At 63.9% G+C, this 26,140-nt stretch overlaps 2 protein-coding genes across 2 annotated transcripts; both read right to left on the bottom strand.

The window, feature by feature from the left end:
- Positions 1–101: 101 nt before the first annotated feature.
- Positions 102–10,571, bottom strand: LAMB2 (laminin subunit beta 2). The gene is made up of 33 exons (XM_071756045.1): positions 10,187–10,571; positions 9,876–10,039; positions 9,638–9,773; positions 9,383–9,456; positions 9,065–9,253; positions 8,926–8,989; positions 7,906–8,108; positions 7,701–7,821; positions 7,231–7,419; positions 6,969–7,148; positions 6,781–6,893; positions 6,574–6,653; positions 6,360–6,495; positions 6,034–6,189; positions 5,813–5,940; positions 5,621–5,738; positions 5,313–5,505; positions 5,084–5,227; positions 4,730–4,961; positions 4,492–4,655; positions 4,188–4,412; positions 3,425–3,639; positions 3,241–3,337; positions 2,791–3,163; positions 2,535–2,719; positions 2,217–2,458; positions 1,945–2,148; positions 1,707–1,851; positions 1,166–1,373; positions 941–1,082; positions 674–850; positions 443–602; positions 102–365 (listed from the first exon to the last, which is right to left on the bottom strand). Exons 1-33 carry the CDS (start codon positions 10,227–10,229, stop codon positions 229–231), a joined length of 5,337 nt encoding a protein of 1,778 aa, XP_071612146.1. The 5' UTR covers positions 10,230–10,571; the 3' UTR covers positions 102–228.
- Positions 10,572–10,580: 9 nt separating this feature from the next.
- Positions 10,581–25,697, bottom strand: LOC139801600 (laminin subunit beta-2-like). Its single transcript, XM_071756044.1, is given in 36 exon segments — positions 10,581–10,811; positions 10,946–11,102; positions 11,195–11,371; positions 11,770–11,911; positions 12,003–12,210; positions 12,296–12,440; positions 12,952–13,155; positions 13,227–13,456; positions 13,533–13,717; positions 13,800–14,178; positions 14,695–14,791; positions 14,887–15,101; positions 15,534–15,758; positions 15,848–16,011; positions 16,314–16,545; positions 16,932–17,075; positions 17,289–17,481; positions 18,131–18,251; positions 18,545–18,666; positions 18,749–18,907; positions 19,005–19,157; positions 19,351–19,507; positions 19,745–19,824; positions 19,957–20,069; positions 20,617–20,796; positions 20,894–21,082; positions 21,465–21,585; positions 21,665–21,870; positions 21,952–22,015; positions 22,094–22,282; positions 22,394–22,467; positions 22,584–22,707; positions 22,803–22,978; positions 23,551–23,600; positions 25,256–25,269; positions 25,271–25,697. Coding segments are annotated over 36 exon segments (5,784 nt in total). The 5' UTR covers positions 25,532–25,697; the 3' UTR covers positions 10,581–10,677.
- Between the last annotated feature and the right edge of the window lie 443 nt (positions 25,698–26,140).

Here is a 26,140-nt window from a genome sequence, read left to right as displayed (position 1 = left end):
CCCAACTCTGGGGCTGGCAGCAAGTGGCTTCCACTCGGGGAGTCCACGGTGGGACCACTTGGGTGGACATGGGGGCCCACAGCATGGGCGAAGAGGCAAAGTAGTCTTGCTCTGTCACTTTATTCGCACATGGGGGTGGCCTACAGCCCCGACCCTGCCTACTGCTGAAGGGGCAGGCAGGGGCTGGGCAGGGGTAGGGTGCCAGGGGGTCCGGGCCCCACAGGGGGATCACTGGCAGGTGTTGTAGATCTGGACCTGCTCGTTGATGGTGGCCAGCACCTCCCTCATCTTGGCCTCTAGCCCGCCCAGCTGGGCTGCCTTGGCGTCCAGCACTCGCTCGTTTCGCTCATATTCCTCCTCCAGTGCTGCGGAGATGGCGGAAACACCAGTCAGACCAGCCCCCAGCCACTGCCATCCCCTCAACTCTTTGCCCCAACCTCACCTCGCAGACGCTGCAACTTGCCCTGGGCATCCCGCAGCAGCCCAGCAGCCTCGTCCCGCAGTTGCTGTGCCCGGCTGCCCGCCTGCTGCGCACCCTGTGCCCGGTGCTCCACCAGCTCCTGCGCTGTCCGGTACCGGTCCCGCAGTGGCCCCTCCAGCATCTGCCAGACAGTGGGGCTGGTCAGCAGGACGCCCACGGGACCCCCACAGGATCCCCATGCTTCTCACCCACCTGCTTGGCCTCGCTGGCTCGGTCCCTGGCAATGCTGGCTGCCTCCTGGGCACGCGTGGCAGCCAGGCTGTTGTTGGCACGTTTCACCTTCAGGGCGTCTGTCTGTCCATCCAGGAGCCCGATCCGCCCCATGGCACCTGCCAGCTGCTGCTCTGCGCTCGCCGTCTGGTCCTGCATCTGGGGACCGGTGGTATGGGGGGTGGGCACAGTCAGGGTGCACACACGGTGGGGACAGTGGGGCTGAGGTCATGGGGACATGGCCCTTACCGCGCTGAGGGCTCTCTCACTGTGCTGGATGTCACCGCTGGCAAGGTGCAGTGCCTGCTCTGCCATGCCCTGGGCTCTCTGTGCCTCCTCCAGCGCCTGCCGCACCGCCTCAGTAGTGCCCCGCACACCCTCTGCCCGTGACCTACAGCCAGGGCAGCACAACCTCAGCACCAGCCTGGGCTGCGGGTCCCAAGGGGGGCTGTGTCCCCACATCCCCAGCCTCACCTGGCCCGTTGAGCATCCTGCAGCAGCTGCCCAGCCCGGTGCACATCACCGGCCGTCTGCTCTAAGATGGCGTCCACGCTGGCCAGGCTGCGCACCCGCGTCTTGATCTCATCAGCCAGGCGGTGTATCTGGGCCGGTGCAGCGGGGAGCGACAGCTCCAGCACCCGGCTGGCCACCACCTCGATGCTCTCAGGGTCGGCTCCCTCCTCTGCGGGTGGGAGCCATCAGTGTGTCCCCTGCAGCACCCCAGGGGTGGAGGGGACAGAGGGGTGGCAGAGGGCAGGGGGGAGCCATGGGAAGGGACCAAAGGGGGCAGGAGATGGTTGGGGACACCAGGATGGTCAGAGCAGGGCAGGGCAGGGACCGCGCAATGCAGCGAGGGGCAAGGGCTGTGCGGTGCAGTGCCAGGGCAGTACAGCCCACATGCAGTGCAGGGACCATGCAGTGTGGCACAGTGCAGTGTGGTGCCGGTGCAGTGCAGGTGCAGAGCCATGCAGCGCCAGGCCAGGGCAGCCAGCCCACCCGGCACGCTGGCACTCACGGCTCAGGAAGGCCTTGACGTGGCTGATGAGCTCCCTCAGCTCCTTGTTGGAGCTCTCTACGCGGGCTCTGGTCTGGTTTGCCTTGTCCAGGGCTGCCTGTGCCTGCAGCCGGGCTTCATCTGCCTTCCCCTTGGCCTCAGCCACCTGGGAAAGGGCAGAGACCCTCAGTGCCGGTCTCGAGGGCTGTGGGGCTACGGCCGTGCCATGTACTCCCACCAGCACCTGTGTGCAACGCACCTTGTGGGAGAGCTGGGCCACATCGGTGGCAGCCTGCCGCAGCTCCTCCTGGGAATGGCGTGCCCGGTCCAGCGCGCTGTCAGCCGTGGACACAGCCCCACCACAGCTCAGACCCCCACAGCGCCGCGCCCCATCCTCATCCTGGCACCCAGCTCCCCCGCAGGGACTCTCGGCACAGGGCACATCACCAGCTGCACCACAGACCTGCAAAGACAGCAGGGGCTCGGGGCAGTTCCAGGCACTCTCCCCCCAGTCCCCCACCCATATCCCACCTTCTCGTTGAGTGGGTGCAGGCTCAGTGCCTGTGCCCTCGCTGCCAGGTCCATCAGCGCCCGCCGACTGGCCGCATTTTGGCGGTTGAAGTCATCCCGCCGGCTGGCCAGCAGCTGCTCAGTATGGTGCCGGGTGGCTGCCGAAGTGCTGATGGGGCTGGGCACAGCACGGGTAGAAGCATCTGCCCGACGCTCAGCATCCCACGACTCTCTGTGGGACTGCCGGATGCTGTCATAGGCACCTGGGGGTGCCAAGGGCACAGTCAGACCCCTGGCTACAGCCCTGCTGCCCCAGCCCAGCTCTGCAGTGCATCTCACCAAGGAAATTGGAAGTCTTGAGGGCATGCAGCCTCTGCTCCAGGTCCTGCAGGCTTTGGTTGAGGCCACGGGCGCCTCGATCCACCGCGCTCAGCATGTGGCTGGCATTGAAGTTGGCATCCTGGGTGGTGGTCAGCTCCCCCTCCAGCCGCGTCAGCCTCTCCGTTGCCTCCTCAATCTGACGCCTGCAAGAGAAAGGGGTGACAAGCAGCCCACAGAGACACCTCGGGATCCATGCCCTGTACCAGGTGCTCACCGCAGACCCTCCGTGATGTGTGTCAGGTGTGTGATGGTGGCAGCAGTGGCATTGCGGGAAGCCACCACATCACGCACGGTGGCCAGGCTCTCTTCCAGCTGCCGGAAGGTGCCCCCAAAGGCACCAGCATCTCCAGTTTGCTGCAGGAGGCTGGCCCGCTGTGCCAGGGCCCGGGTGCGGGCAGCCAGGTCCTGCACCACCCGGTCCCAGTCCCCAAAGCAGGGGTGGCAGGGCTGGCAGGTTGGGAAGGTGCCAGCAAAGCCCCGGGCACACTGGTCACAGCGGATGCCGGAGATGCCGGGCCGGCAGTCGCAGTGGCCGCTGCTGCGGTGGCACTGGGTGCTGGCAATGCCACGGGGATCACAGTCACAGGCTGCAGAGAGAGTGGGGACAGTGGGATCAGGGTGCTGTGGAGCTCATCATGGACCCCCTGCTGGCACCGGCTCTCACCTCGGCACTGCTGCTGTGGGTCACCCCAGTGGTGCTCCTGGCAGTCAGCACAGGTCCGGCCACCGAAGCCTGACCGGCACGAGCACTGCCCTGTGAACTGAAAGACATGGTGCAGCTGACGCTGGCACAGCTGCAGCAGACCCCTGGTTCCACAGCAGACCCCCATGCCCCCTCCCCGTCTCACCTGGTTGCAGGCAGGTGTCAGGGAATGCTGGGGGTGGCAGGCACAGGGCTCACAGCCCTGCCCGCTGCCCAGGTTCCAGAAGTTGGGGCTGCAGCGGTCACAGCTCTGTCCCTCCACATGGGGCAGACAGTAGCACTGCCCACTCTGTCTGTCACATTGGCACTGCTGGGGTCCACAGGTGCTGGGGTCAGTGCCCAGTGCATTGCAGGTGCAACCTGGAACCAGATAGGTGCTGAGTGGGGATGGGGACAGGGATGGGGACAGGTTGAAGACAGGAAGGCCATGAGATTGCGATGGATATGGGATAGGGGTGCTGATGATAGGGGGACACAGGCAGGGAGGAATGGGAGGGGGAAAGTGGTGGGTGAGGATGAAGGCAGTATGGAGACAGAGATTCAGCAGCAATTAGGTGGGAATGGCATGAGGACCACTGAAAGGGATGGGATGGAGGATGGGACTAGGACAGGGTCAGGATAGAGGTAGGATAAGGATGGGATGGGGACAGATCAAGGGTGGCAGTGGCAATAGGAGGGCAGTGGAGACAGGAATGGGCATGAGATGAGGATGTAGATGAGATGGGACAAGTTGGGCATGGGGACAAAGATAGGGCTGCAGTGCTGGGCAGTGGATAAAGCCCAGAGCAGGGCAGGACTCCAGGGCCCCCGCAGCACCGTGCATGAGCAAGAGCAACCATGGACAGGCATTGTCTCCAGGGACAAGCTTGGCCCTGGGGGTAGGTCTTGGCATGGCTGTGGGTACTCACGCCTGCAGCTGTGCTGTGTGGCATCCCCGTAGTAGCCGGGCTGGCACTCAGCACAGTGTGGCCCTGCTGTGTTGTAGAGGCAGCGCAGGCACTGCCCTGTGTGCCGGTCACAAGCCTCCGGGTCCGTCATGTCGATGTTGTCGTGACACTGGCAGGGCAGGCAGTGCCCACCAGGCTGCAGCGGGTCCCCATAGTACCCAGGAGCACACTCATCACAACGGGGACCTGCTGGCACAGGATAGTGGGCAGTTCCTGGGAACAGGAGACCCCCAAGGGCACTGAATGTGCTGCCATGGGCACCCACCTGTGTACCCAGGGCTGCAGTGGCAGATGACCTGCCGGGACCGGCTGTCCTGGTAGCAGGAGGCAGCGAAGTGGCGGGGGCTGCTGGGCCCATCGGGGCAGGGGCAGGGACGGCAGTGCTGCCCGGAGCCCAGAGCTGGGTTGCCAAAGTGCCCAGCTGCACACCTGCCGGCAGGAGGTTGGTGGGGCTGAGGCTGCCGGTGGCACGCTGCCCCGCTCCCAGCACACACCACACTTACCTCTGACACCTCTCACCATCGGTGTGGTCACGGCAGCGCAGGCAGCTGCCAGTTCGTGGGTCGCAGTCCTCAGCATGTCCATTGCACTGGCAGGGCCGGCAGGCAGGGAAACCCCAGTGGCCGGGCTGGCAGCGGTCGCAACGTGGGCCATGGGCACCTTCCCGGCAGGAGCACTGCCCTGTGGTGCTGTCGCAGATGGTGCTCACTGACCCCTCACTGCTGCACTGGCATGCTAGAAGGCATGGCACCCCGATGTCTGCCTCAGCACATAGGAAGCACCCCTCCTTGGTGCATCCAGCCCTGGGGTGCCCAGGCTCCTCTCTTGGCTAGGCTGGCACAGCCACTGGCACTCACCTCGGCACCCGCCAGGCCCAAAGCCGAAGGTTCCTGGGGAGCAGCGGTGGCAGCGCCGTCCCATGACGTTGGGTTTGCACCGGCACTGCCCACCCTGGGGCTGGCACTCAGCACTGAGTGAGCCCTGGGGATCACAGAGGCAGGCTGTGGGCAGAGAGAGGGCAGACAGCAGGCTGAGTGGCAGCGGTGGCTGCCGTGGGGCACAGATGGAGAACGGGGCTGTACTCACGCAGAGCCCCATCGTGTAGGATGGCTGAGAGGCTGTGCAGGAGGCTGGAGCAGGGCTCGGCCACGGGTGAGGGTCCTGCCATGTGGAAGGGTTGGGCGCAGCGGTACCTCTCGAATCTCTCCCGGCGTTCCATGGAGCCAGGGTCACCCGCGATGAACATCTCCAGAGAGGAGTAACGGGGCATGAGCACCAGCTGCAGGGTCAAGTCAGTGAGATGTCACACCTGTGTCTCCCTGTGGCCCCTATGGCCACACCCTGCTCCCCTAAGGAGTTGTTGTCCCCACTCTGGCTGCTCGGCCACCCCTCACCGAATCAATGAGCACACTGGCAGTGGGATCCTGCCGAGCAGTGGCACAGCCCAGCTCCAGGCGGATGGTGTAGGAGACACCTCGCTCCAGGCAGATGGGACGGGGCAGCACCACGTACCTAGGGGGGCAAAGCAGAGCATGGGCAGCTGGGTACCTCCCGTGAGCCTTGGCACAGCTTGGTAAGGTGCTCACCTGGCACCGGATGGAAGGCTGGTGGAGAGCTGGTCATCAGCTGGGATGGTGTTTCCACATGGGCTGCTGGCTGAGACAGGGCTGGGGCGCAGCACTCTCACCCTCACCTCCTGCCAGGGCTCTGGGTGCTGCCAGCAGAGAAGTTGTGCCAAAAAGTCAAAAAGCATTCTCCCCCAATTTGGCAGTACATCCCACTGTTGTCTTCACCATCCAGTGCTCACCTGGGGCTCATAGCGGATGATCACGTCATACTCAGTGGAGAAAGGCACATCACTCACATGAAACTCCACCCAGCTGCCCTCCAGCATGCGGGCAAAACCTGTCCCCGTCCATGAAGCTGGGTGGTCCCTGGGGGGCTCACGCTCCACCACTGTGCCCTGGTGCAAGGTGGGATTGTGAGATGGGATCTTACCTTGGCCATCAAGTACTGCTCTGCCCTAGTGCCCTGTTGGAGCAGAGATGCCCACCAACCTGGGGATCCTGCAAAGAGCCACCCAGTGCTCTGCTCTGCCTGATGTCCCCCTACAGGGACACCTCCATCCCTTACCTGATGCATCCGAGCATCCTCAGCTTCGTAAGTGTAATGGTCCAGGTTGATGTAGTAGAAGCCAGGCTCCACCTGGCCACACTGCCGTCCCACCACATGGTTGCGGCACCGGCACTGCCCTGTCTCCACAGCACACCTGGTACCCCAGCAGCACAGTCAGCCCCGATGTGCCCAGGGATGCTCCTCACCCCTTAAATCCCCCACAGAGACTCACAGGTTGTCATAGGCACCTCCCACGTCGCAGTCACACGGTCGGCAGCCCTGGAGGTCATGGCTTAGCCCCCAGTGCTCAGGCTGGAGAGAGCAAGGGTGTCAGGGATTGCCTGGCTGCAGTGCAATGTCCCCGAGCACCACACATGGCTCCTGAGCACCATGCATGGCTTGGAGCGCTATGCAGGGACCCTGGCACAGCCCCACTCACCAGGCACTGATCGCAGTTGCGCCCGGTCACCATCCGCTTGCAGAAGCACTCACCGCTGAGAGGGTCACACTGGCTGCCCTCAGCCACTGTGCCACGGGGGTCACACTGGCACCCTGTGCAGAGAGCCAGTGGTGTTCAGTGGTGCCAAATCAGCACCCAACCCCAACGGGTCCCACCCCGGTACCTACGCTGGCAGCCCTGCGGGTTGGCAGCACTGAGGCCAAAGAATCCAGGTTTGCAGCGGTCACAGCGGGGACCCACCACATGCTCCTTGCAGCGGCACTGCCCCGCGATCAACCCCCGGGCTGGGTCATCAGCACCATCGCACAGCCCACCATCCAGAGAGCCCTCAGGGTCGCAGTTGCAGGCTGGGGGCACAGATGGGGTCAGCACCCTGACGCCCTGGCCTGCCCTGCACAGCCTGTACTGTATATCCCCCCCAGCACTGACCTCTGCACACTGCGGGGTCCCGCAGGTCCTTGTTGGGGTCCTTGTAGTAGAAGGGTTTGCAGAGGTGGCAGCGGCGGCCCATGGTGTTGTGCTGGCAGCCGTCACACACGGACCCACTGGTGTTCCCCGTGGCCAGGAAGACAGCCATGTCAAAGTGGCAACGCTGTGAGTGCTCGTTGCAGTTGCAGCCTATGGGGACAGCACCGTGGTACAGCATGCAGCAACCCAACCCCTTGCCTGGCAGCACCCCAGTGCCAAACTCCCCCAGCCCTGACCCCCTCATCTCAGTATGCAGGACTCCAACCCCAAGCCTCCCCAAACCACAGCCAACAGAAACCCAAACCTCCTACAGATGGCCTGCAGGATTCCAGTCCCTGCCCAACCACATCCCAGCACACAGCACCGCAAAACCCCCGTCAGCAGCCCCAGCACCAGGATCCCAGTGCCAGGAGGCACTGCTGGGCACTCACGGCGGCAGGCGTTGGTGCTGGAGCCCTCGGCCGGGCGCCAGGGCAGGTCTTGGTAGAAGTCCTCACAGCGCTCGCAGTTCAGCCCTTGTGTATGATGCTTGCAGACACAACGCCCGTGGACCTGCCGGGATGCCACAGTGAGGGGCTGTCAGATGGGCAGCACAGCTACCCAGCTCCAGCAGGGCACTGTGCTGGCTGGCCATACCATGCCATCGGTGGTGGCTGGGGCTCTGCTGAGCGGGGCACACTCAGAGGCATGTCCATAGCAGAAGCAGTTCCCACGCAGCACCAGCTCATAGAGCGCGTAGTAGTACTTCTCCCGGATCTCCCGCCGCGAGTCCAGCAGGTTGTCACCCAGTGTGTGCAGCTTGGTGAGGTTCACCCGCAGGTTGGTGACACGCAGCAGGTCTGAGGATGAACAGACCTATGTTAGCACAGGGCAGCAGGGTCTGTTTATCCATGGCTCTGCTGGGCATGGCAGGGGTGGGCTGTGTATGGCCACAGTGGGGGTGAGTTGCTCAGAGGAGATGGACACAACTCATCTTGCCTGTGCACCACTGGGCTGTGCATGGTTTGGGTCACACACATGTGGCTGCACTTGGCCAGGCTGGGCTTTCGGTAGCTGCTGTGGTTTGGCTCCCATGCCCATGGTGAACAGTCATTGGGGCTCTGCAGACCTCCCAACAGATGCAGGCTGGGACCCCACTAGTGCAGAAAAAGCGCCATGGGCTCAGGACACTTTTCCAGGTGTCTGGGCACCCACTGCCAGGGGCTGTGCCTGGAGGATGGCTCTGCCTGTCGGGTGCAGCCTGTGGGCCCCCAACAGGACTGGATGGCTCCCTGGGGGACTGCAGAGTTCCAACAGCCCTGCCCTGCAGATTCTTCCCCTCCTGCTCCGAGCCTAAATTTAGCCCTGGGTGATTAACCCACTGCATCGTGTGCCTGGCCCAACTCCTCTGCCCGTCACCAGCACCATCTTGCACTGCAGCTACCGCTCAGTATTGGGCTGGGCTCCAGCATGGCTCCGGCACATCCCCTGCTCTCCCCGATGCAGCCCGACCTTTAGCTGCTCCCACGGAGAGGGAAGAATGCAGGAGTGGCCTGAGCCTCTGGAGGCTGGGCCCTGCTCTGACCCCACTGTGGGGCTCGGAGAAGGGAGAGAGCAGCTAAAATAGCTGTGCCCAAAATAGAGCAGCCAGGAGGGAGCCCGGGGAAGGGAACTCACCCTGGATGGCAGGGCTGTAGGGGTCCCGGATGGGGATGGCAGGGTCCAGCACACGGTAGATGACCTGGAGGGGAAGGCAGGGCAGTGAGGGGAGAGTGAGGGGTCCCACGACCCTTCAATGGCACCACTGGGGCCTCACCTCCCCTTCGGTGGAGGGCTCGATGTCAGAGTAGCGAGACTCGCAGACAACATCGTCAACACGGCGTGGGGGCCCGCGGGGGACGTGGGGGAAGGCAGTGGCGCAGTCATAGGCGAAGTATCGGTAGACCTTCCAGCTGCGTCCAAAGTCGGCAGAGCGCTCCACCAGCATGGCCGCAGGGCGGAAGGTCTGCAGGACACCCAGCTGGGACAGGGGCCAGCCCTGCAGCCCCCATCCCATCCCATCCCATCCCATCCCATCCCATCCCATCTCGTTTAACCCCATCCTGTCCAATCCCATCCTATCCTGGGTACCAACCTTGAAGGTCATTATGAGGTGGGTGAAGTGGAACTCGGCCTCCAGGTCCAGCTGGATGCTGACATGCTCCACACCTGGGGATGGCAGGTGAGATTGCAGGGAGCACCCACCCACGGGTCCCTGAGGCTTGCCCCCCCTACCCGGCCGTGGTCCAGGGGCGTGGCCGCGGCTGCCGGCTGAGTCACACTTCCTCGGCGTGGGAGGAAGGGAAGGAGAGCCCCCCGGGACGTCCCGTCACCCGCACTCGCTGCTCACCATTCTCTGACTGCCACCAGGCTTTCTTGGGGCGAGGGGCAAAAGTAGTGACCACATTCTCGATGCGGTGGCTGTTGGCATTGGCACGGGTGTCGTAAGGCCGCCGCGAGTCACAGATGAAGCACTTCTTCTCTTCCTGTGAACAGGGGGCTCGGGGGTGTATGTCCCCACCCCCGGCCCGTCCCCGCCATCCTCATCCTGTCCCTTTCCCGTCCCTCCCGGTCCCCATCCCGCTCACCTGGAGGTGGCTGACGATGCAGTAGGACTGGGGTCGGCGCAGCCCACAGGTGGAGGTGGCACTCAGGCGGGGGGCTCGCCCTACTAGCAGGTCCCCGGTGGCCGGGTAGCAGCTGCCGCGGGAGCAGCCGTGGGGGTGGTCTGGGGCCGAAGCCCCCCCCAGTCCTACGGGGCAGCGGGCGGCTGAAGGCGGGGGGCGCGGGGCCCCTTCCGCGGACGCCCGGAAACAGGGCAGCGGAGTCGGGATGGATCCTGGCTCCCACCGGGCCCCACCGCGGGAGGTGGGGGGGGGGGGGCGGGTCGCGGACTTACCGGCCAGCAGCGGCAACAGCAGGAGGGCGCCGTGGCTTCGCATCGCGGGGCGCAGCGGGGGGCAAAGGGGGCGCAACAGGGGGCAGGGGGCGCGCAGGGGGGGGGACAAAAGTGGGGGCGAAGGGGGGCGCTCGGCAGGTGCCCGGCTGTCACGTCCCGTTCCTGTCCCGTTCCTGTCCCGTTCCCGTCCCCGTCCCGTTTCCGTTCCGCCCCGCCGGTTCCCGTTCCCGTCCCCGTCCCGATCCCTCCCGCCCCCCCGTCCGAGCTGGGTGGCGGGCGCAGCGCTCGGGGCTGCGCGGAAAGCGCGGGGCGGATCCCGGCCGGAGCGGGGAGCAGGGGCGGCGGGCAGGGAGCGGGACAGGGAGTGGGCAGGCAGGCACCGGACACAGGCAGCCGCTGTTCAGGGCTTTATTTGCAGGCGCGGCCGCGCCACAGGCGTCCGTGGGAGGGGACGGGACCCCCGGGCTGCGGGACAGGACCAGCCCCGGAGCCTAGCAGGTGGCGTAGGCGTTGGCCCTCTCCCGGATCTCCTCTAGCAGCCCCCAGACCCGCTGCTCCAATGCCAGCAGTCGCGTTGCCTTCGCAGCCATCTCCCGCTCGTTGGCCCCGAAGTGCTGCTCCAGCTCTGCAGGACAGGGATGTGTCAGCCTCTGGGACACATCCTGGGACATCAGGCAGGATGTGTCCAGGGGGACAATAAGCCATGCACGGGGAACTGAGGTGGCAAGGAGTGCCCCCCAACACAGGTTCCCCCCTCACCTTCCAGCTTCCTCTTACTGCCGTTGGCCTTGTCCAGGAGGTTCCTGGCCTCTGCTGTCAGCTGCGTCACACGCTGCAGGGCCCCGCTGGACACCCCGGACAGCCCGCTCACCCGGCCCTTCAGCACCATGTAGCGCTGCGTCACCTGTGCCAGGTCCTGGTGGCACAAAGGCACGGTGACACTAAGCCCCCTCTCTCACCCCACACCCCCTTGGTGCGGCACCATGAGTGGGCAGGGCCAGGGCTCACCTGGCTGAGTGTCCCCGAGGCGGCGGTGGCACGCTGTGCCCCGTCCTTGGCTTGCTGTGCCAGGGAGCGGGCATCCTGGCCCTGCTTCTGCAGGGCAGTGACGCGCTGTGCCAGCTCCTGCAGTCGCCGCTGTGCCCTCGACTCCTTCCCCTCCAGCCCCTGCAGCCTGCGCTCCGCCTGGACAGACACAGGCACAGGCTGCCATCTTGCTTGTGTGTGGTGCCATCCCCACCACATGGCAAACCCATGGCACCTGCCCCACATTGTTCATGGCCCTCTGGCACAGCCTCACTACCCGTGGTGTGCCCCTGGTACCACCCTTGCTCTCCATGGCACCAACCCCGCTACTCCCATTATACCCACAGCACCAACCTCACCATTCCCAGTGCCCCCACAGCACTGACCCCATTACTCCCAGTGTATCCATGGCACTGACTGCTGTTGCTTGTGTCCCCACAGCACTGACCCCATTGCCCCCAGCATGGCCCAAACACCATTCCCACTCTCCATCCATTCCAGTGGCATTGGCCCTGCTTCTCTGAGCCTGGTATACTCACAGCACTGGTGCCTCTCACCTCCTTGGCTCTGCTCTCAGCTGCCCGGATGGCATCCCTGGCACTCCGCAGGGTGCTTCTCGCTGCTGTCGCTTGTGCTCGTGCTTCCTCCAGTGCCCGCTGCGTCCCTGCCAGCTCATCCCTCACACCCTCTGCTCGCTCCCTGCAGCCACAACAGGCAGCTCCAGCCCCTCCCAGCACTGCAGTATGGACCCTCATTCCCTGCCCACCCCAGTATGTCCCCTGCCACTCACCTGGCATCCTGTCCTTGCACCAGCAGCCCCCGTGCCTTGGCCAGCCCCTGTGCCGTGCTGTTCAGCGCTGCATCCACCCCCTCCAGCTGGCCGATGCTCTCACGCATCTCCTGCAGCAGCTCCTGGATCCGGCCAGGGCTGCTGGGCAGGGAGATGTTCAGCACCTGCTGGGCCACTAGCTCAATGCTCCCAGGGTCAGCTCCCTCCTCTGGGGGAACATGGGAGTGGAGTTGGTTCAGGTTGGGCACACTGACCCCTGCCATGCTTATGTGCCCACCCCATGCCAGTGCGACCTGCCAGGAAGGCCTTGATACGGCGGATGAAGTCCCGCAGCTGGGTTGTCGCCTTCTCTGCGCGGTGCCGGGCAGCCTGTGAGCGCCCCAGTGCCTCCTCTGCCCTGCTTCGTGCCCCCCGCGCCAGCTCCTGCACCTCCTGCATCTGGGGGGCACAGGACTGAGCAGGGGCATGGGGCATCCCCAGGGAGGAGGTGGCAGGGGGGGCCAAGGGGGCAAGAGGGACAGGATGGGGGCATGCAAGAGTGTGTAATGGGGGGTGCAAAGGAGTCTGGGGGGCCTGCAAGGAGGCAGGAGGGTGTGTGCAAGGGGGCAGGAGGGGTTGTGCAACAGGGGCATGGAAGGGGTGGGTGTGCAAAGGGACATAAAGGAGGAGGGCAGCAGTGGCCCAAGGAGGCACACAAGAGGCACAAGGGGTGTCTGCAAAGGGGCATAAGAGAGACAAACGGGGTGAATGCTTGGGCACACAGAAAGGGCACAAGCGGGATGTCCAGGGGGACGTGCAAAGGACATGGAAGGGGACATCAAAATGGCATGGGAAGAGCAGAAGTGGAATGTACGAGAGGACCCCAAAAGTGACATAGAAAGGGCACAAGCATGCCACACAAAGGGGACACAAGGGGACATAAAAAATGCCATGGAACCTCCACTCCTACCTTCTGTGCCACAACTCCCAACTGCCCCAGTGCCACTTCCAGCTGCTGTGAGGCATTATAAGCACTGCCCAGGGCTCGAACTGAGACAGGCAATGCCCCTGCACATCCCGGTCCACCACAGTGCCGTGTTCCCATGCTGTCCTGGCACAATGCTCCTCCACAAGGTGCTTGGTCACATTTCCGGTCCCCAGGCACCCCACAAATCTGTGGAGATGCCGGTGGTGGAGTTGGCAGCTCAACACTCTATGGGGGGGGGCCTGTTTGCCCACTCTCACCTTCTCATTGATCCTGGTGATGCTGAGTCCCATCACCCGTTTCTGTGTCTCCCGCAAAGATTTCCGTGCCGCAGCTGTGCCACGGCGGAAAGCATCGCCCCGCTGCCGCAAAGCCTGCTCGGCTGCCCACCGTGTCATCTGTGACCTGTTCAGCTCACCAGCTGTGCTGTTAGCCACTGCCTCTGCCTGCCGCGACCCTTCTGCTGATGCCAGGATGCTGCGGTAAGACTCTGTGGGGACCAGTGTGTCAGGGTCTGGCCAGGATGCCTGCCACTGAACCCCCCAATCCTCACTGGATGCTCCTACCGCCAAATCCAGCAGCCGCCACTGTGCCAAGGAGAATTTGGAGGTGGGTGGTGGTTTGGTTGAGACCCACCAGCCAATGGCTCAGCCCAGCTAGCCGGTCGCGGTGCCGCACATCTGCCTGTGCCAGCTGATCCAGGTGTTGCTCCAGATCTTGGAGCTGCTTCCAGAAATCATCCAGCTCCATCCTTTAAGGTGGAAGAGAAGTGTCAATCTTTTTTTGGGTGACAAAGTGGGGTTCATCCCCCCATGTGTACCGCTCACACTTGCCTGGTGCCATCCAGCCATCCAGGCAGCTCGTTGAGGAGGGGGCTTCCAGGGCTGCTCTCCTTGCCCAGCAGCCGTTCCACATGCCCCAGGGCCTCCTCCAGTGCCCGCAGGCGGTGGGGGTTGAGCTGAGGCATGGCCCCCCCCTCCTGCAGTGCCCGTGCCTGCATCCCCAGGCGCTGCAGACCATCCTGCAGGCTGCCCAGGGTTGGGTCCCAGCGCCCAAAGCAGGGGTGGCAGGGCGAGCAGCGGGGGAAGGCCTCCTGGTATCCCCGCTGGCAGCGGTCACAGCGCAGCCCCCCAAAGCCTGGCTGGCACTGGCACTGCCCACTGGCCTGCTCACACTGCAGGCTCACGGCACCCAGTGGCTCACACTCACATGCTGTAGAGACAGGCAGCATCATCTCCTAACCTCCTCAGGAACCCTAACCCTCATGTCCCCAAAGTGCCATCATGCCCCCAGCATCCCGCTACGTCTTCCTGCATCTCCAGGATCCTACCATGTCCCCAGGGTCTTCCACGTCCACTTCCATTCCACTGTGTCTCCAGGATCCCCTATACTCCACAGTCCCATCCCAACCCCAGCATCCCACTATAGCTCCAGGGCCATCTGCATCCAAGGGATCCCAGCACATTCCCATGATCTCACCATGTCACCAAGATCTCCTGAGTCCCTAGAGTCCCACGTGTCCCCAGTATCCCACTCTCTTCCCAGGTCCCCCATGTTCAGAGTCTTCCACTCTATCCCCTTTATGTCCTCAGATCCCCCCAGAGCCCTACAATCTCATCAAGCACCCAGGATCCATCCATGATCCCCTGTTTATGCAAGACCTCCCATTCCTCAGGGCCCCCATGTCCCCAGAGTCCCTGCACCCCAGACCTTGGGACATGCCCCCACCTCGGCACTCCCGCTCAGGGTCTCCCCAGTGATGCTCCTGGCACTGAGAGCAGACACGGCCCCCGAATCCAGGCTGGCACTGACATTGTCCCGTCACCTGCAGTGGAGGCAGCGTGTTGAGCTGGGCAGCTCACTGGGCACCAGAAAGGCAGCAGAGTTTGTGCCAGGGTGTCAGGGTGCTTCGGGTCTCACTGCATCACAGGAGGGGTGCAGGGCATGTGTGGGGTGGCAGCCGCATGGCTCGCAGCCCTCTGGCCCCCCCAGGTTCCAGAAGTTGGGTGCACAGCGGTCACAGCTCTTGCCCACCACGTTGGGCCGGCAGGTGCAGGCGCCCGTACTGCGGTCGCAGGTGCAGGTGCCGGAGGTGCAATGGGAGGCCAGGGTGCCTTGTGGGTCACAGCCACAACCTGCAGGCAGGTGGGTGACCTGCAGGGGCTTAGCCCCTACTCCTGTCCCAGGCTGTGCCATCTTGGCACATGGCCCCAGCACCCCAAATCTCTTGGCCCTGAACACATGAATATCCCCAAAAACTCTGAGCTCAGCACCCCCCGAGCTGACCCCAATCCCTCTCCTCTGCCCTGCCCCAACTCCAGGAACAGCCCAAACTCCTCCAACAACCCCGAAGTCCCACAACATCCCAAAATTCTTCTGGCAGCCCCAAACCCTCAGATACCCGTGAGCCCTACTCAACCCCCCAGCACAACCCCAATCCCCCCCACATCCCAACCTAGTCCCAAGCTCACCCCCACCCTAAGTCCCTGCATCATGCCAAAAAGCCCCTGCACATCCCTGAACCCTCGCACAGCCCCCCACTCCAGCACAGACCCATGCCCACTCACGTCGGCAGCTGCGGTGCAGGGCATTGCCATAGTAGCCAGGCTGGCAGCGGGCACAGTTGGGGCCATCAGTGTTGTAGAGGCAGCGTAGGCACTGCCCCGTGCGGGGGTCACAGGCCCCCGGGTCGCTGGCATCGATGTTGTTGTTGCACTGGCAGGGCCGGCACATGCCCCCCTCCATCTCCGGTGCCCCAAAGTAGCCAGGGGAGCAGCGGTCACAGCGGGGCCCTGTGGGGAAGGGGAGCTGTGGATGCTGGGGGTCCTGCAGCCCTGGGGCCACGGGATCTCTGCTGCACTTCGCCCACCCTGCCCCTCACCAGCATATCCGGGCGCACAGAGGCAGATGATGTGGTGGGTCTCCTCATCAGCGTGGCAGGCGCTCCCATGGTAGTGCTGAGTGCCAGGGTAGCCAGGGCAGGGGCAGGGCCGGCACTGCTGCCCAGAACCCAGCTCTGGGTCCCCGTAGTAACCATCTTGGCACCTGCAAGGATGAGAGATGAGCACCCCAGGGGTACATTCCATCCCACCCATCCTGTCTCATCCCAACCCATCATATACCATTCTATATTATCCCATTGCATCCATTCTATCATATCCTATCCCACTATCCCATCCAATCTCACCCCATCCCATACTATCATATCCCATTCCATCCCATTTCACTGCATCCATCCCATCTCATCCCATCATCCCATCATCCCATAACCCATCTCATCCTATCTCATCTCATCCATCCCACCCCACCCCACCCCATGCAGTCCCCTCTGCCCTGCCCACGCTCACCTCTCACAGTGCCGGCCATCGGTGTGGTCGCGGCAGTGCAGGCAGCTGCCAGTCCGGGGGTCACACTCCTCAGCATGCCCATTGCACTGGCAGGGCCGGCAAGCGGGGAAGCCCCAGTGGCCAGGCTGGCACTGGTCACACTGCCGGCCCACGGCACCAGGCTGACACTGGCACTGTCCACTCACCGTGTCACATAGCTGTGACACTGAACCTTCTGGCGAGCAGGCACAGGCTGCGGGATGGCATGGCTCAGGTCAGGGACATGGGTAAGGGGACACAGGGATGGACAGACAGAGACAGAAGGGGACCAGTACCCAGAGCATGCCCAGCTCACAGGCTATGGCACAGAAGGACACATGGGTGGGAAGATGGATGGGCAGGTGGACACAGGAGTGCAAAGCAGTGCAGCACCCACTCCAGGCAGAAAGATGGGGCTTGGATGGATGGATGGATGGATGGATGGAAACACAGATGGACAGAGGAGAACTGGGGGTCCACCAACCAGCTGCAGGACAGAAGGGCTGAAATGGACACACAAATGGAAAGACAGATGGGCAGTGAAGAGGGCTCTGGTGGCTGGATGGACAGACAGATGGGCAGAACAGGGCTGCTACTCACGGCTGCAGCCCAGAGGCCCGAAGCCATAGCTGCCTGGGGCACAGTGGTCACAGCGCCGTCCGAGGACATGGGGCTTGCACTCACACTGCCCTCCCTGCACCTGGCACTCGCTGCTGCGGGAGCCCTGTGGGTCACACTGGCAGGCTGTGGGCAGGAGGGAGGGTGTGGGGCCAGGCTGCCCTGTCTGCACCCTGCCAGCACTCTGCCTGTACCCTGCCCACAACCCTCCCACTGCTCCCTTGCCATGGGAGCAGTGCATCCAGATGCCCCAGCATGGGTCCCCCTCTCCACCCCACTGTGGGCACAGCCCCATCCCGACCCACCAGACCTGGCAGAGCCCCATCCCCACCCACTCACGCAGTGCCCCGCCGTGCAGCAGTGCCGAGACGCTGCAGACCAGGCGGGCACAGGCCTCAGCCAGGGGAGACGGGGGGGCCATGCGAAATGCCTCCAGGCACCGGTACCGCTCCAGCTCCTCCCTACGTGCTGCTGCTGCTGCTTCTGCTCCATGGAAGCCTGGAAGCTCTGACACCCGTGGTAGGAGCACCAGCTGCACCAGGCAGTGGGAGGGGCAGAGGAGATAGGGTTGGGGGGGCACAGCCACTCCCTGACATAGGACCTGGCCCCTGCTTCTGGGCCAGATCCATCTGTCCTGGGACAGATCCAACCCTGCTGGGTTTTGACCAGCCTGGTCCCATCAAAAGCCCCAGCTCTAGCAATAATCCTATCCAAACTGTCATCCCCACAGGCATCGTTACCCTCATCTCCACTGACACCCACAAGACTAGCCCCAGCTCCACCAACATCCCCAGTCCCACTGATATTTCCATCTTCATCCACATCTACATCCCTACTCTTATTTCCATCCACACCCCCTTTCTCATCCCTATGAACAGCCCCTTTCCCATACCTATCCACTGTCATGCCAATCTCCATTCTCATTCCCTTTTCCCATCCCCATCTCATTCTCATCCTCATCCAACCCCATCTTCATCTACATCTCTATCCACACTCCCTTTCCTGTGCCCATTTTCATCTCCATCCACATGGCCAACCCTATTCTATCCCCATCCCCACCACACCCAACATGCAGCACCAGGTGGATATCACTGCCCACCACAGCTCCTGCTCCCACATCCCTGCCCATCAGCCCACTACTGTGAGCTGCTGGTGGGGGTTGCAGCAGGACCCCCTCTCACCGAGTCAATCAGGATGAAGGCACCAGGGTGGCGCTGGGTGACACCAGCCCGTTGAAGCCTCATGGTCACCTCATAGGGGGTGCTGGGCTCAAAGCAAAAGGGCCGAGACAGCAGCACGTACCTGTGCGGAGGCAGGCAGGGACATAGGGTGGCCAAGGGACTGCAGCAGTACCTGTCCACCTCACTTATCCCTGTTCCCAGCCCCATCCCTCATATGAGTGGAAGGACCATCCTTTCCATCCCATCCCATCCCATCCCATCCCACAGTTCTGTGAGTGTGGCAGGGCTGTTCTTGTCCCTGCCCTGTCCTCATCCCTGTCCCCATCCCATCCTCACCTCATCCCCACCCTCATCCCGCTCTCATCCCATCCCTATCCCCAGTCTCACACCACCCCCCATCCCATCTCATCCCACCTCTGGCTGTGGAGCAGGTTCTCACGGTACATCTGCTCAGAGGGCAGTAGGTTCCCACAGCGAGGGCTGGTGGGCAGCACCTGGGAGCTGACGCTGACCACAGCCTCCCAGTCCTCAGCCGACTGAAGCAACAGACAAACCAGTGTCAGGGCCATGCCATGCCACACACGCCGTGGCCATGGCTCTCACCATAGCCATGCTCACCTCGGGCTCGTAGCGCACCAGCAGCTCGTAGTCCATGGGGTAGGGCACGTTATCCACACGGAAGGTCAGGCCAGCCCCATCCCGCACCCGGGCGAACCCTGATCCTGTCCACGTCACCATGCGCCCGGAGCCGTCCCGCACCACCTCCTCCACATCGGGCTGAGCGGGGTGCCAGCACGGCTCAGCCCCAGCCCTGCCCCTGGCTCCCCCTGCCCCACAGCACCCTGCCATAGCCCGTCCCACCCCCTGGCCTCACCTTGGAGGGCTGCTGGCGGCCACGGCGTGTGGGGCTGCGGGGCTGAGGGGAACGGGGAGGGCTGCGGTGGGGCCGGGGGCGTCCCTTCCGCCCCCCCAGCTCCCCCGTGTCATACTCCAAGCAGTCTGGGGGCACCTCGGCCCGAACAGCACCCTGTGGGGATGGGGTCAGGAGACAGGAGCCATGCATGGGGACAGCCATGCACAGGGCATGGTGACAGCCACATGCAGCACAGGGTTACAGCCACACATGGAGCATGGACACAGCCATGCACAGAGCACAGTGCACAGTGACAGCCATGCACAAGCCCAGGATTAGAGTGCAAAGGACCCCCCAGGAGACTCACTGGGAGCTGGGGGTGGCTGTGGACATGACCGGTGGCCCGCTCAGCCTCATAGGTGTAGTAGTCGAGGTGGGCGCAGAAGAAGCCAGGCTGTACCTGGTCACACTGACGCCCCATGAGGTGAGAACGGCAGGGACATGCCCCATCTTCCATGGAGCACCTGGAGGTAACAGTCTTGTCTCTATCTGTCCTGCTGTCCATCTCTGTCTTTACCCATCTCTCCCTCCATTCCTGTCCCCATCCCTCCATCTCAAGAGATGGAGATCCATCCCCCCATCCCTTCATCCCAGCCCCTTCTGTCCACATTCATCCACCAATATCCCTCTGTGCTTGACCCCCATCTCCCCACTCCTGCTCCCCATCCCTGTGCCCAGCCAGGCACTGTGCTGGGCCCCACCGGTTGCTGTAAGCTCCCCCAAAGTCGCAGTCACAGGGTCGGCAGCCCCCCACATCATAGCTCAGGCCCCAGAACTCAGGCTGCAGGGAGAAGGGGGGAAAATGGGGTATGTGTAGGGCCAGCCTGGACCTAGGGGTTATTGTGGGGCTGGGGAGAGTCAGGGCTACAGGGCATGGAGTGGGGCAGGATGGGGGGCAGGCTGGGACACTCACCACACACTGGCTGCAGGAGCGCCCGGCCACAAAGCGTTTGCAGTAGCAGTCCCCGCTGATGGGGTCGCAGGGGGAGCTGCCCGCAACTGTGCCCCGTGGGTCGCACCTGCATGCTGCCCCCCACACATGCACACACCCCCACACATGAGGGTCTGACACATGGCCTCACAGCCCATGGGCTTCACGGCCCCCTCTCCCCATACCGGGTGATTCTACCCACTGCCCCTCCATCCCCATTGCTCTGTCCCCATTCCAGGACCAATATCCCTCTTCCACATCCCTTTATCATCATCTCACATTCCTCATCCCTCTGTCCCGTCCCACATCCCTCCATCACCATCAATCCCTCCCCATCGCTCCATCATCATCATTCCACCATCCCTCCATCCCCGTCCTTCCATCCCCATCACTCTATTCCCATCCCTCCATCCCAAACCCCTCTATCCCCATCCCTCTGTCCCACATCCCTCCATCCCCATCAATCCCTCCCCATTGCTCCATCATCATCATTCCACCATCCCTCCATCCCCATCCTTCCATCACCATCACTCCATTCCCATCCATCCCACACCCCTCTATCCCCATCCCTCTATCTCCATCCAACCATCCCCATCCCTCCACCCCACATCATCCCACACCCATCCCTGTGTCACAGCTCACGCTGGCAGCCCTGTGGGTCTCCGTGGCTGAGGCCATAAGCACCATGGCGGCAGCGGTCACAGCGGGGACCCACCACGTTTTCTTTGCAGCGGCACTGCCCCGCGATCATGCCCAGAGCCACATCAGTGTGCCCATCACAGGCACCTCCATCCAGTGAGCCCGCTGGGTCACAGTCACATGCTGCGGAGGGAGGGAGAATGGGCAGGAGCTTGGGCTGCTGGCATGGCGAGCTGTGGGACTGGGGTGAGCTGTGGGGCCGGGGTGCTGGGGCACTCACGGGCGCAGGCAGTGGGGGAGCGGATGTCAGAGCGGGGGTGCTGGTAGTAGAAGGGTTTGCAGAGGTGGCAGCGGCGGCCCATGGTGTTGTGCTGGCAGTCGTCACACACGGACCCACTGGTGTTCCCCGTGGCCAGGAAGACAGCCATGTCAAAGTGGCACCGCTGTGAGTGCTCGTTGCAGTCACAGCCTGTGGGAACAGCACCGTGGTACAGCATGCAGCAACCCAACCCCTTGCCTTGCAGCACCCCCAGTGCACCCCAGCACCTGGGGATGCAGTTCCTCCATCCCAAGCCCTCAGTCTGCAGAATCCCCAGCCTCACATCCCAGCAGGATGCACCTTAACCCCTGCCCCCCCAACCATAGCCTGTAGCACCTTGACCCCCCAAGCCTCAGCCCCATTTGCAGCACCCCAAAGCGTGGCATGTGGGATGCTCAAAGCACACCCCCATGCCACAGTTCCCAGAATGATGAATCCCTCCCACACATCATGCAGGATCCCAACTCCCCCAGGCCAGCACATGGGACCACAAGTCCCTGGGCACAGTGAGGTGACAGTGCTGGGCACTCACGGCGGCAGGCGTTGGTGTTGGAGCCCTCGGCTGGGCGCCAGGGCAGGTCGTGGTAGAAGTCCTCACAGCGCTCACAGTTCAGCCCCTGCGTGTGGTGCTCACAGACACAGCGCCCGTGGATCTGGGGGAAGCACCCAGCTCAGTGTGGCCGATGGATCTTATGGGGCACTGTGCCATGCCAGCAGTTGTGTGAGCCTCACCATGCCAGGGACAGAGGACATCGGGGCACCGGGTGCCGGGGCGCAGTGGGCAGCGTGGCCATGGCAGAAGCAGCTCCCACGCAGCACCAGCTCATCCACAGCATAGTAATACTTGTGGAGTACCTCCTGACGTGTGTCTAGCAGGTTGTCCCCCAGTGTGTGCAGCTTAGTGAGGTTCACTCGCAGGTTGGTAACACGCAGCAGGTCTAAGAGGTACCATCATCACCTAGACCATCATCAGCACCCACCCTGCCAGCCCTATGACCCCAGCACTCCCAGCCACGCACCCTGGATGTCCGGGCTGTAGGGATCCGCCACATGGATGGAGGGGTCCAGCACCTTGAAGATGACCTGGTGGAGGAAGTAGCGGGTGAGCCAGAACCCCCCAAGTCTCCCAGCCCCCCACTGCACTACCCCAGCCCCACGCACCTCCCCATGGCTGGAGGGCTCAATCTCAGAGTAGCGCTGGTCACACAACACCTCATCCACCAGCCCCGAGGGCTGTCTGGGGATGCCGGGGAAGAGCTTGGAGCAGTCATAGGCGAAGTATCGGTAGACCTTCCAGCTGCGCCCGAAGTCAGATGAACGCTCCACCAGCATGGCCGCAGGGCGGAATGTCTGCGGGACACCCAGCTGGGATGGGAACAGGCACCGCAGCTCCCGCAGGCCTACCCCATCCCACCTCACCTCATCTCACCCCATCCTAGGCATCCACATGCTGGTGCCTACCTTAAACTTCATGATGAGGTGGGTGAAATGGAACTCGCCCTCCAGGTCCAGACGGATGCTGACATGCTCCACACCTGGGTGGGGACGGAGAGATAACATCCAAGGCCAGGGAAGACCCTCCAGGTCCCATGGCCATGCAGCCCTGCGGCACATGCACATGGGGGCAGCCCTGCCACTGCCCCAGCCTCACCGTTCTCTGACTGCCACCAAGTCCGCTGGCCATGGGGACCACTCATGTAGATGACATTCTCAATGCGGTGGCTCTCAGGAAGGGACGGGTCCCGTGAATCGCATGTGAAGCATTTCTCCGAGTCCTGTGCCAGGGGAGTGGCACCATCAGGGATGAGTGGCTGGAGGCTGTGCCACTGCCTGGTTCTGCAGGGGCTATGCTAGGGCTGGGTGGGCTCACCTGGAGGTGACTGACGATGCAGTACTCTTGGGGCCCATCCAACCCGCAGGTGGAGGTGGCACTTAGGCGTGGGGCTCGCCCCACCAGTAGGTTCCCAGTGGCTGGGTAGCAGCTGCCACTGGCACAGCCATGGCTTGGGTCAGGCTCCTGCCAGCCCACTGCTGCTGGCACCCACACTGCAGGGAGCATGAGGGCATAGGCTGAGGGCTATGGGCCCTCCAGGCACCTCCAAACTCCCATTGCACCCCAATGCCTGTCTGGCACCCTCCCCACCCCCAACTGTCCCATCTCATCCCATCCCATCTCTTCTTCCCAACCCACTGATGCAGCATGAAGCTCTGTGACCCGGAAAGGTGCTGGCAGCAGCCCCAGGGCCTCGTGACTGGGGGGCAGGGAGCAGGGCTGGGCGGGTAGCAGGGGTGATTGGTGGGCTGGCTGCTGCGGGAACTGAGGGGCCGGGCAGGGGGTGACTGCCTGTGCTCCTGGGGGGCTGGGCAGCCCCCAGGGTGCCAAGTGGTGCCAGGGGAAGCCAGGAGCCAGGTCAGGCGCTCGCTAATCCCAGCGGGGCTCAGTGCAGCCTGCATTCCCTGCTGGGATTTGCAGCAGTCGGGCCCGGTGTGCTGCTGGCCAGGGAGCATCACCACTGCTGCCCGGCTCCCTCCTCCACCTGAGCAACCTCCTCCACAACCACCGCAGGCCCCGTCACCATGAATGCTGTGCACAGTGCCCAACTGAGGTCAGTGCTTACCCAGGAGGAGAGTGAGTGCCAGGAGGTCCATTGGTAGCCACGGGCTCTGCCTGGAGAGACTCAGAAACAGCATTGCATCAATGTATGGGGTACAGCACAAGGTGCAGGTTGGGTGGGGCCTGGCCTCTCCCAGCTCCAAATTGGCTGTGCACCTCAGGGTGCAGCAGCCCAGCCCCAGCACTGCAGTGCACCCAGGGGACAGCACTGGGAAATGGGGTTGGCCATGGCAGTTGGGTCCCGAAGTTCTGCAGGGTGGCACCCAGTGCCCACCCCCATGGCCATGACTGAGCCCTGAATGACCCTGGAGAGCTGTGGCACACAGACCCGGGCACGTGGCCATGCCCTGTACCCCCAGGCCCTGCACAGGCTGTGCCATGATTCATCCCTGTGAATGTCACTGGTGTCCCTGGGGGGGTCCCAGTGTCGGGTCAGCCAGGAAGAGGGGCCAGGAGAGACAGAGCCGACTGTCAAGGGCATCATCCCAGCTGCTGGCCGGGGTCCCACTGTTAAATTTAGGCTGGATCTGCCTTTTGTGCTTCCTTTTCTCCCGGAACTGTCCGCTTCCAGCCTCGCAATCTCTAGATCAAAGACTGTCCCCGCCGCTGCCCAAACACATCTTTCCTGACCCCGCACATCTTTCCTGTCCCCCTGGGGCAGGGGGGCTCGGAACAGCGGGGACAGTCGCGACTCTGTACCGCCACCGTCCCCACTCGAAGCCGCGCCAAAGGCTGCAGGCGAGGCGGTGCGAGAACGGGTGCTGGTGCGGGGGTCCCCGAGCCCCGCGTGCCCTCGGTACCTGGCGTCCTGCGGTGTCCGGCGGGGCCAAGGCCAGGGCGAGGGCGTTTTGGGACCCTCTGCCCCCTGGGCTGGGGCGTGCAGAAATGAGCCGGGGCGAGGGCGGCGATAGGATGGCGGCGGCCGGCGGCCCCCCTTCCCCGCGCACGATTCTTATTCAAATGGGCTGCCCGCTGAAAGGGACGGCGGTCTCCAGGCTACGGGAATGTCACTGCCGATTCCTTCTGCCTGGAGGCCCCCGCTGCCCGCCCGCGGAGGCCAGGCCGGCCAGGCGTCGGCAGCCCGGGCACGCCCCGGCACGGCGGGGCCCGCCGGCGAACAAAAGGTGCCTGGTGGGCCGGGGAGGCAGCGGCGCCGCGTTCCCCGGGCTCCCGGCACGGCGCGGCAGGAACGCACCCGCCGCCGCTTGCAGCGGGGCACACGGGGCGGCATGGTGGGACGGGCACCCGGTGATGCGACGGTACCGCTCCTGCCTAGGCTGACGGGAGCACTGGCATGGCAAGGCATGGCATGACATGGCATGGCAGGGCAGGGCAGGGCAGGGCAGGGCAGGGCAGGGCAGGGCAGGGCATGGCTACATGGGGGAACAGTGTCTGGCATCGGCCCCTCGGGGAGCCCACCTGGGCACAGCCGCGGTGTCACCGGCTGGGAGCTTTCCTCCCGAGGGAAGAACCGGCTCTCCCCACCGCCACGGCTCCCCGGGCAAAGTCCAGCACACGCCAGCACCAGAAAGTGTGCTGAGGGCAAGGGGGACCCGGCCCGTCTCTCCCCGGGACCCTGCGGCCCCTTCCTTGTGTGCCGGCTGCCGATGCCTGGCCTGCGCCCCGGGGTTGTGCCCGGTACCAGAGGCTGTGCCGTGCCCCGGGGCTGAGCCATGCCTGGGGCTCCCCGCCAGCATGCTGACTCCTACCTGTGCCCGCGGGGCCCGGCGTGCCGGGCAGGTGGCCGGTGCCCCGAGTGGACTGTGAGTTGGCCAGCTTGGCCCCGCCGGGCTCGGGCTGGGCTCGGTGGCTGTTCCTGGAGGACGGCAGCCAGCGCCTGTCTCCTCCTCCGGCAGCCGTGCCAGGCGAGGGGAGGGACCTGCCCGCTCCGAGCTTAAGCCAAGGTGAGGCAGAGGCCAGGTACAAGGCAGCAGTTGCCGACGCGTGGCACGGCGGTGCCCTGGGCCCAGGCTGGCAGGCGGCATCGCCCCAGGGCTGCCGTGCCCAGACGGGCAGTATGTAGGACCGCCGAGACAGGCAGCCCGGCCTGACCCGCTCTGGGCCGTGCGGGCTCGTCTGTGCAGCGATACTGGGAGCCAACCACACTCCCTCGGCACCCGAGCCCGATGAATCTTGCTCCTCTCTCGTGCTGGCACCATGGGCAACCATGGGCAACACTGTCCCCTGAGCCACTCACCCTGTGCAGGTTGGTGCTGCCTGGGATCCTTCGGACCGGCCGGGCAGGAGCCGAGCCGGCAGCCCCGGTACCCCACGGGGAGCAGAGTCATGTGCGGGGGCTGGGCTCGATAGAGACCTCGTTGTCCCGCAGGGATGCTGCCTTTTATTAGCCGAGGTCGAAGGAAGGAAGAGGAGCCATGTGCTCCCCACGCCAAGGCCGTGCCCTGACCACCCGCCGGTGATCAAGGTCACAGGCAGACAAAGCAGCAGCTCCCCAAGCTCTTGGACACGGTGGTGCCAAAACCCGTGTCCTTAGGGATACTCCAACATAGTGCAGGCTGGTCCCATGTGTCTCAGAGGGGTGAGGGATGCAGTGGGCAGAGCCCTGGCAACTCCCCATAGATGTGGTCGCAGCA

This window comes from Heliangelus exortis, chromosome 12 (assembly GCF_036169615.1).
Source record: "Heliangelus exortis chromosome 12, bHelExo1.hap1, whole genome shotgun sequence".
Lineage (NCBI taxonomy): Eukaryota > Metazoa > Chordata > Aves > Apodiformes > Trochilidae > Heliangelus > Heliangelus exortis.
This window is presented reverse-complemented; position numbering and strand designations above follow the sequence as displayed.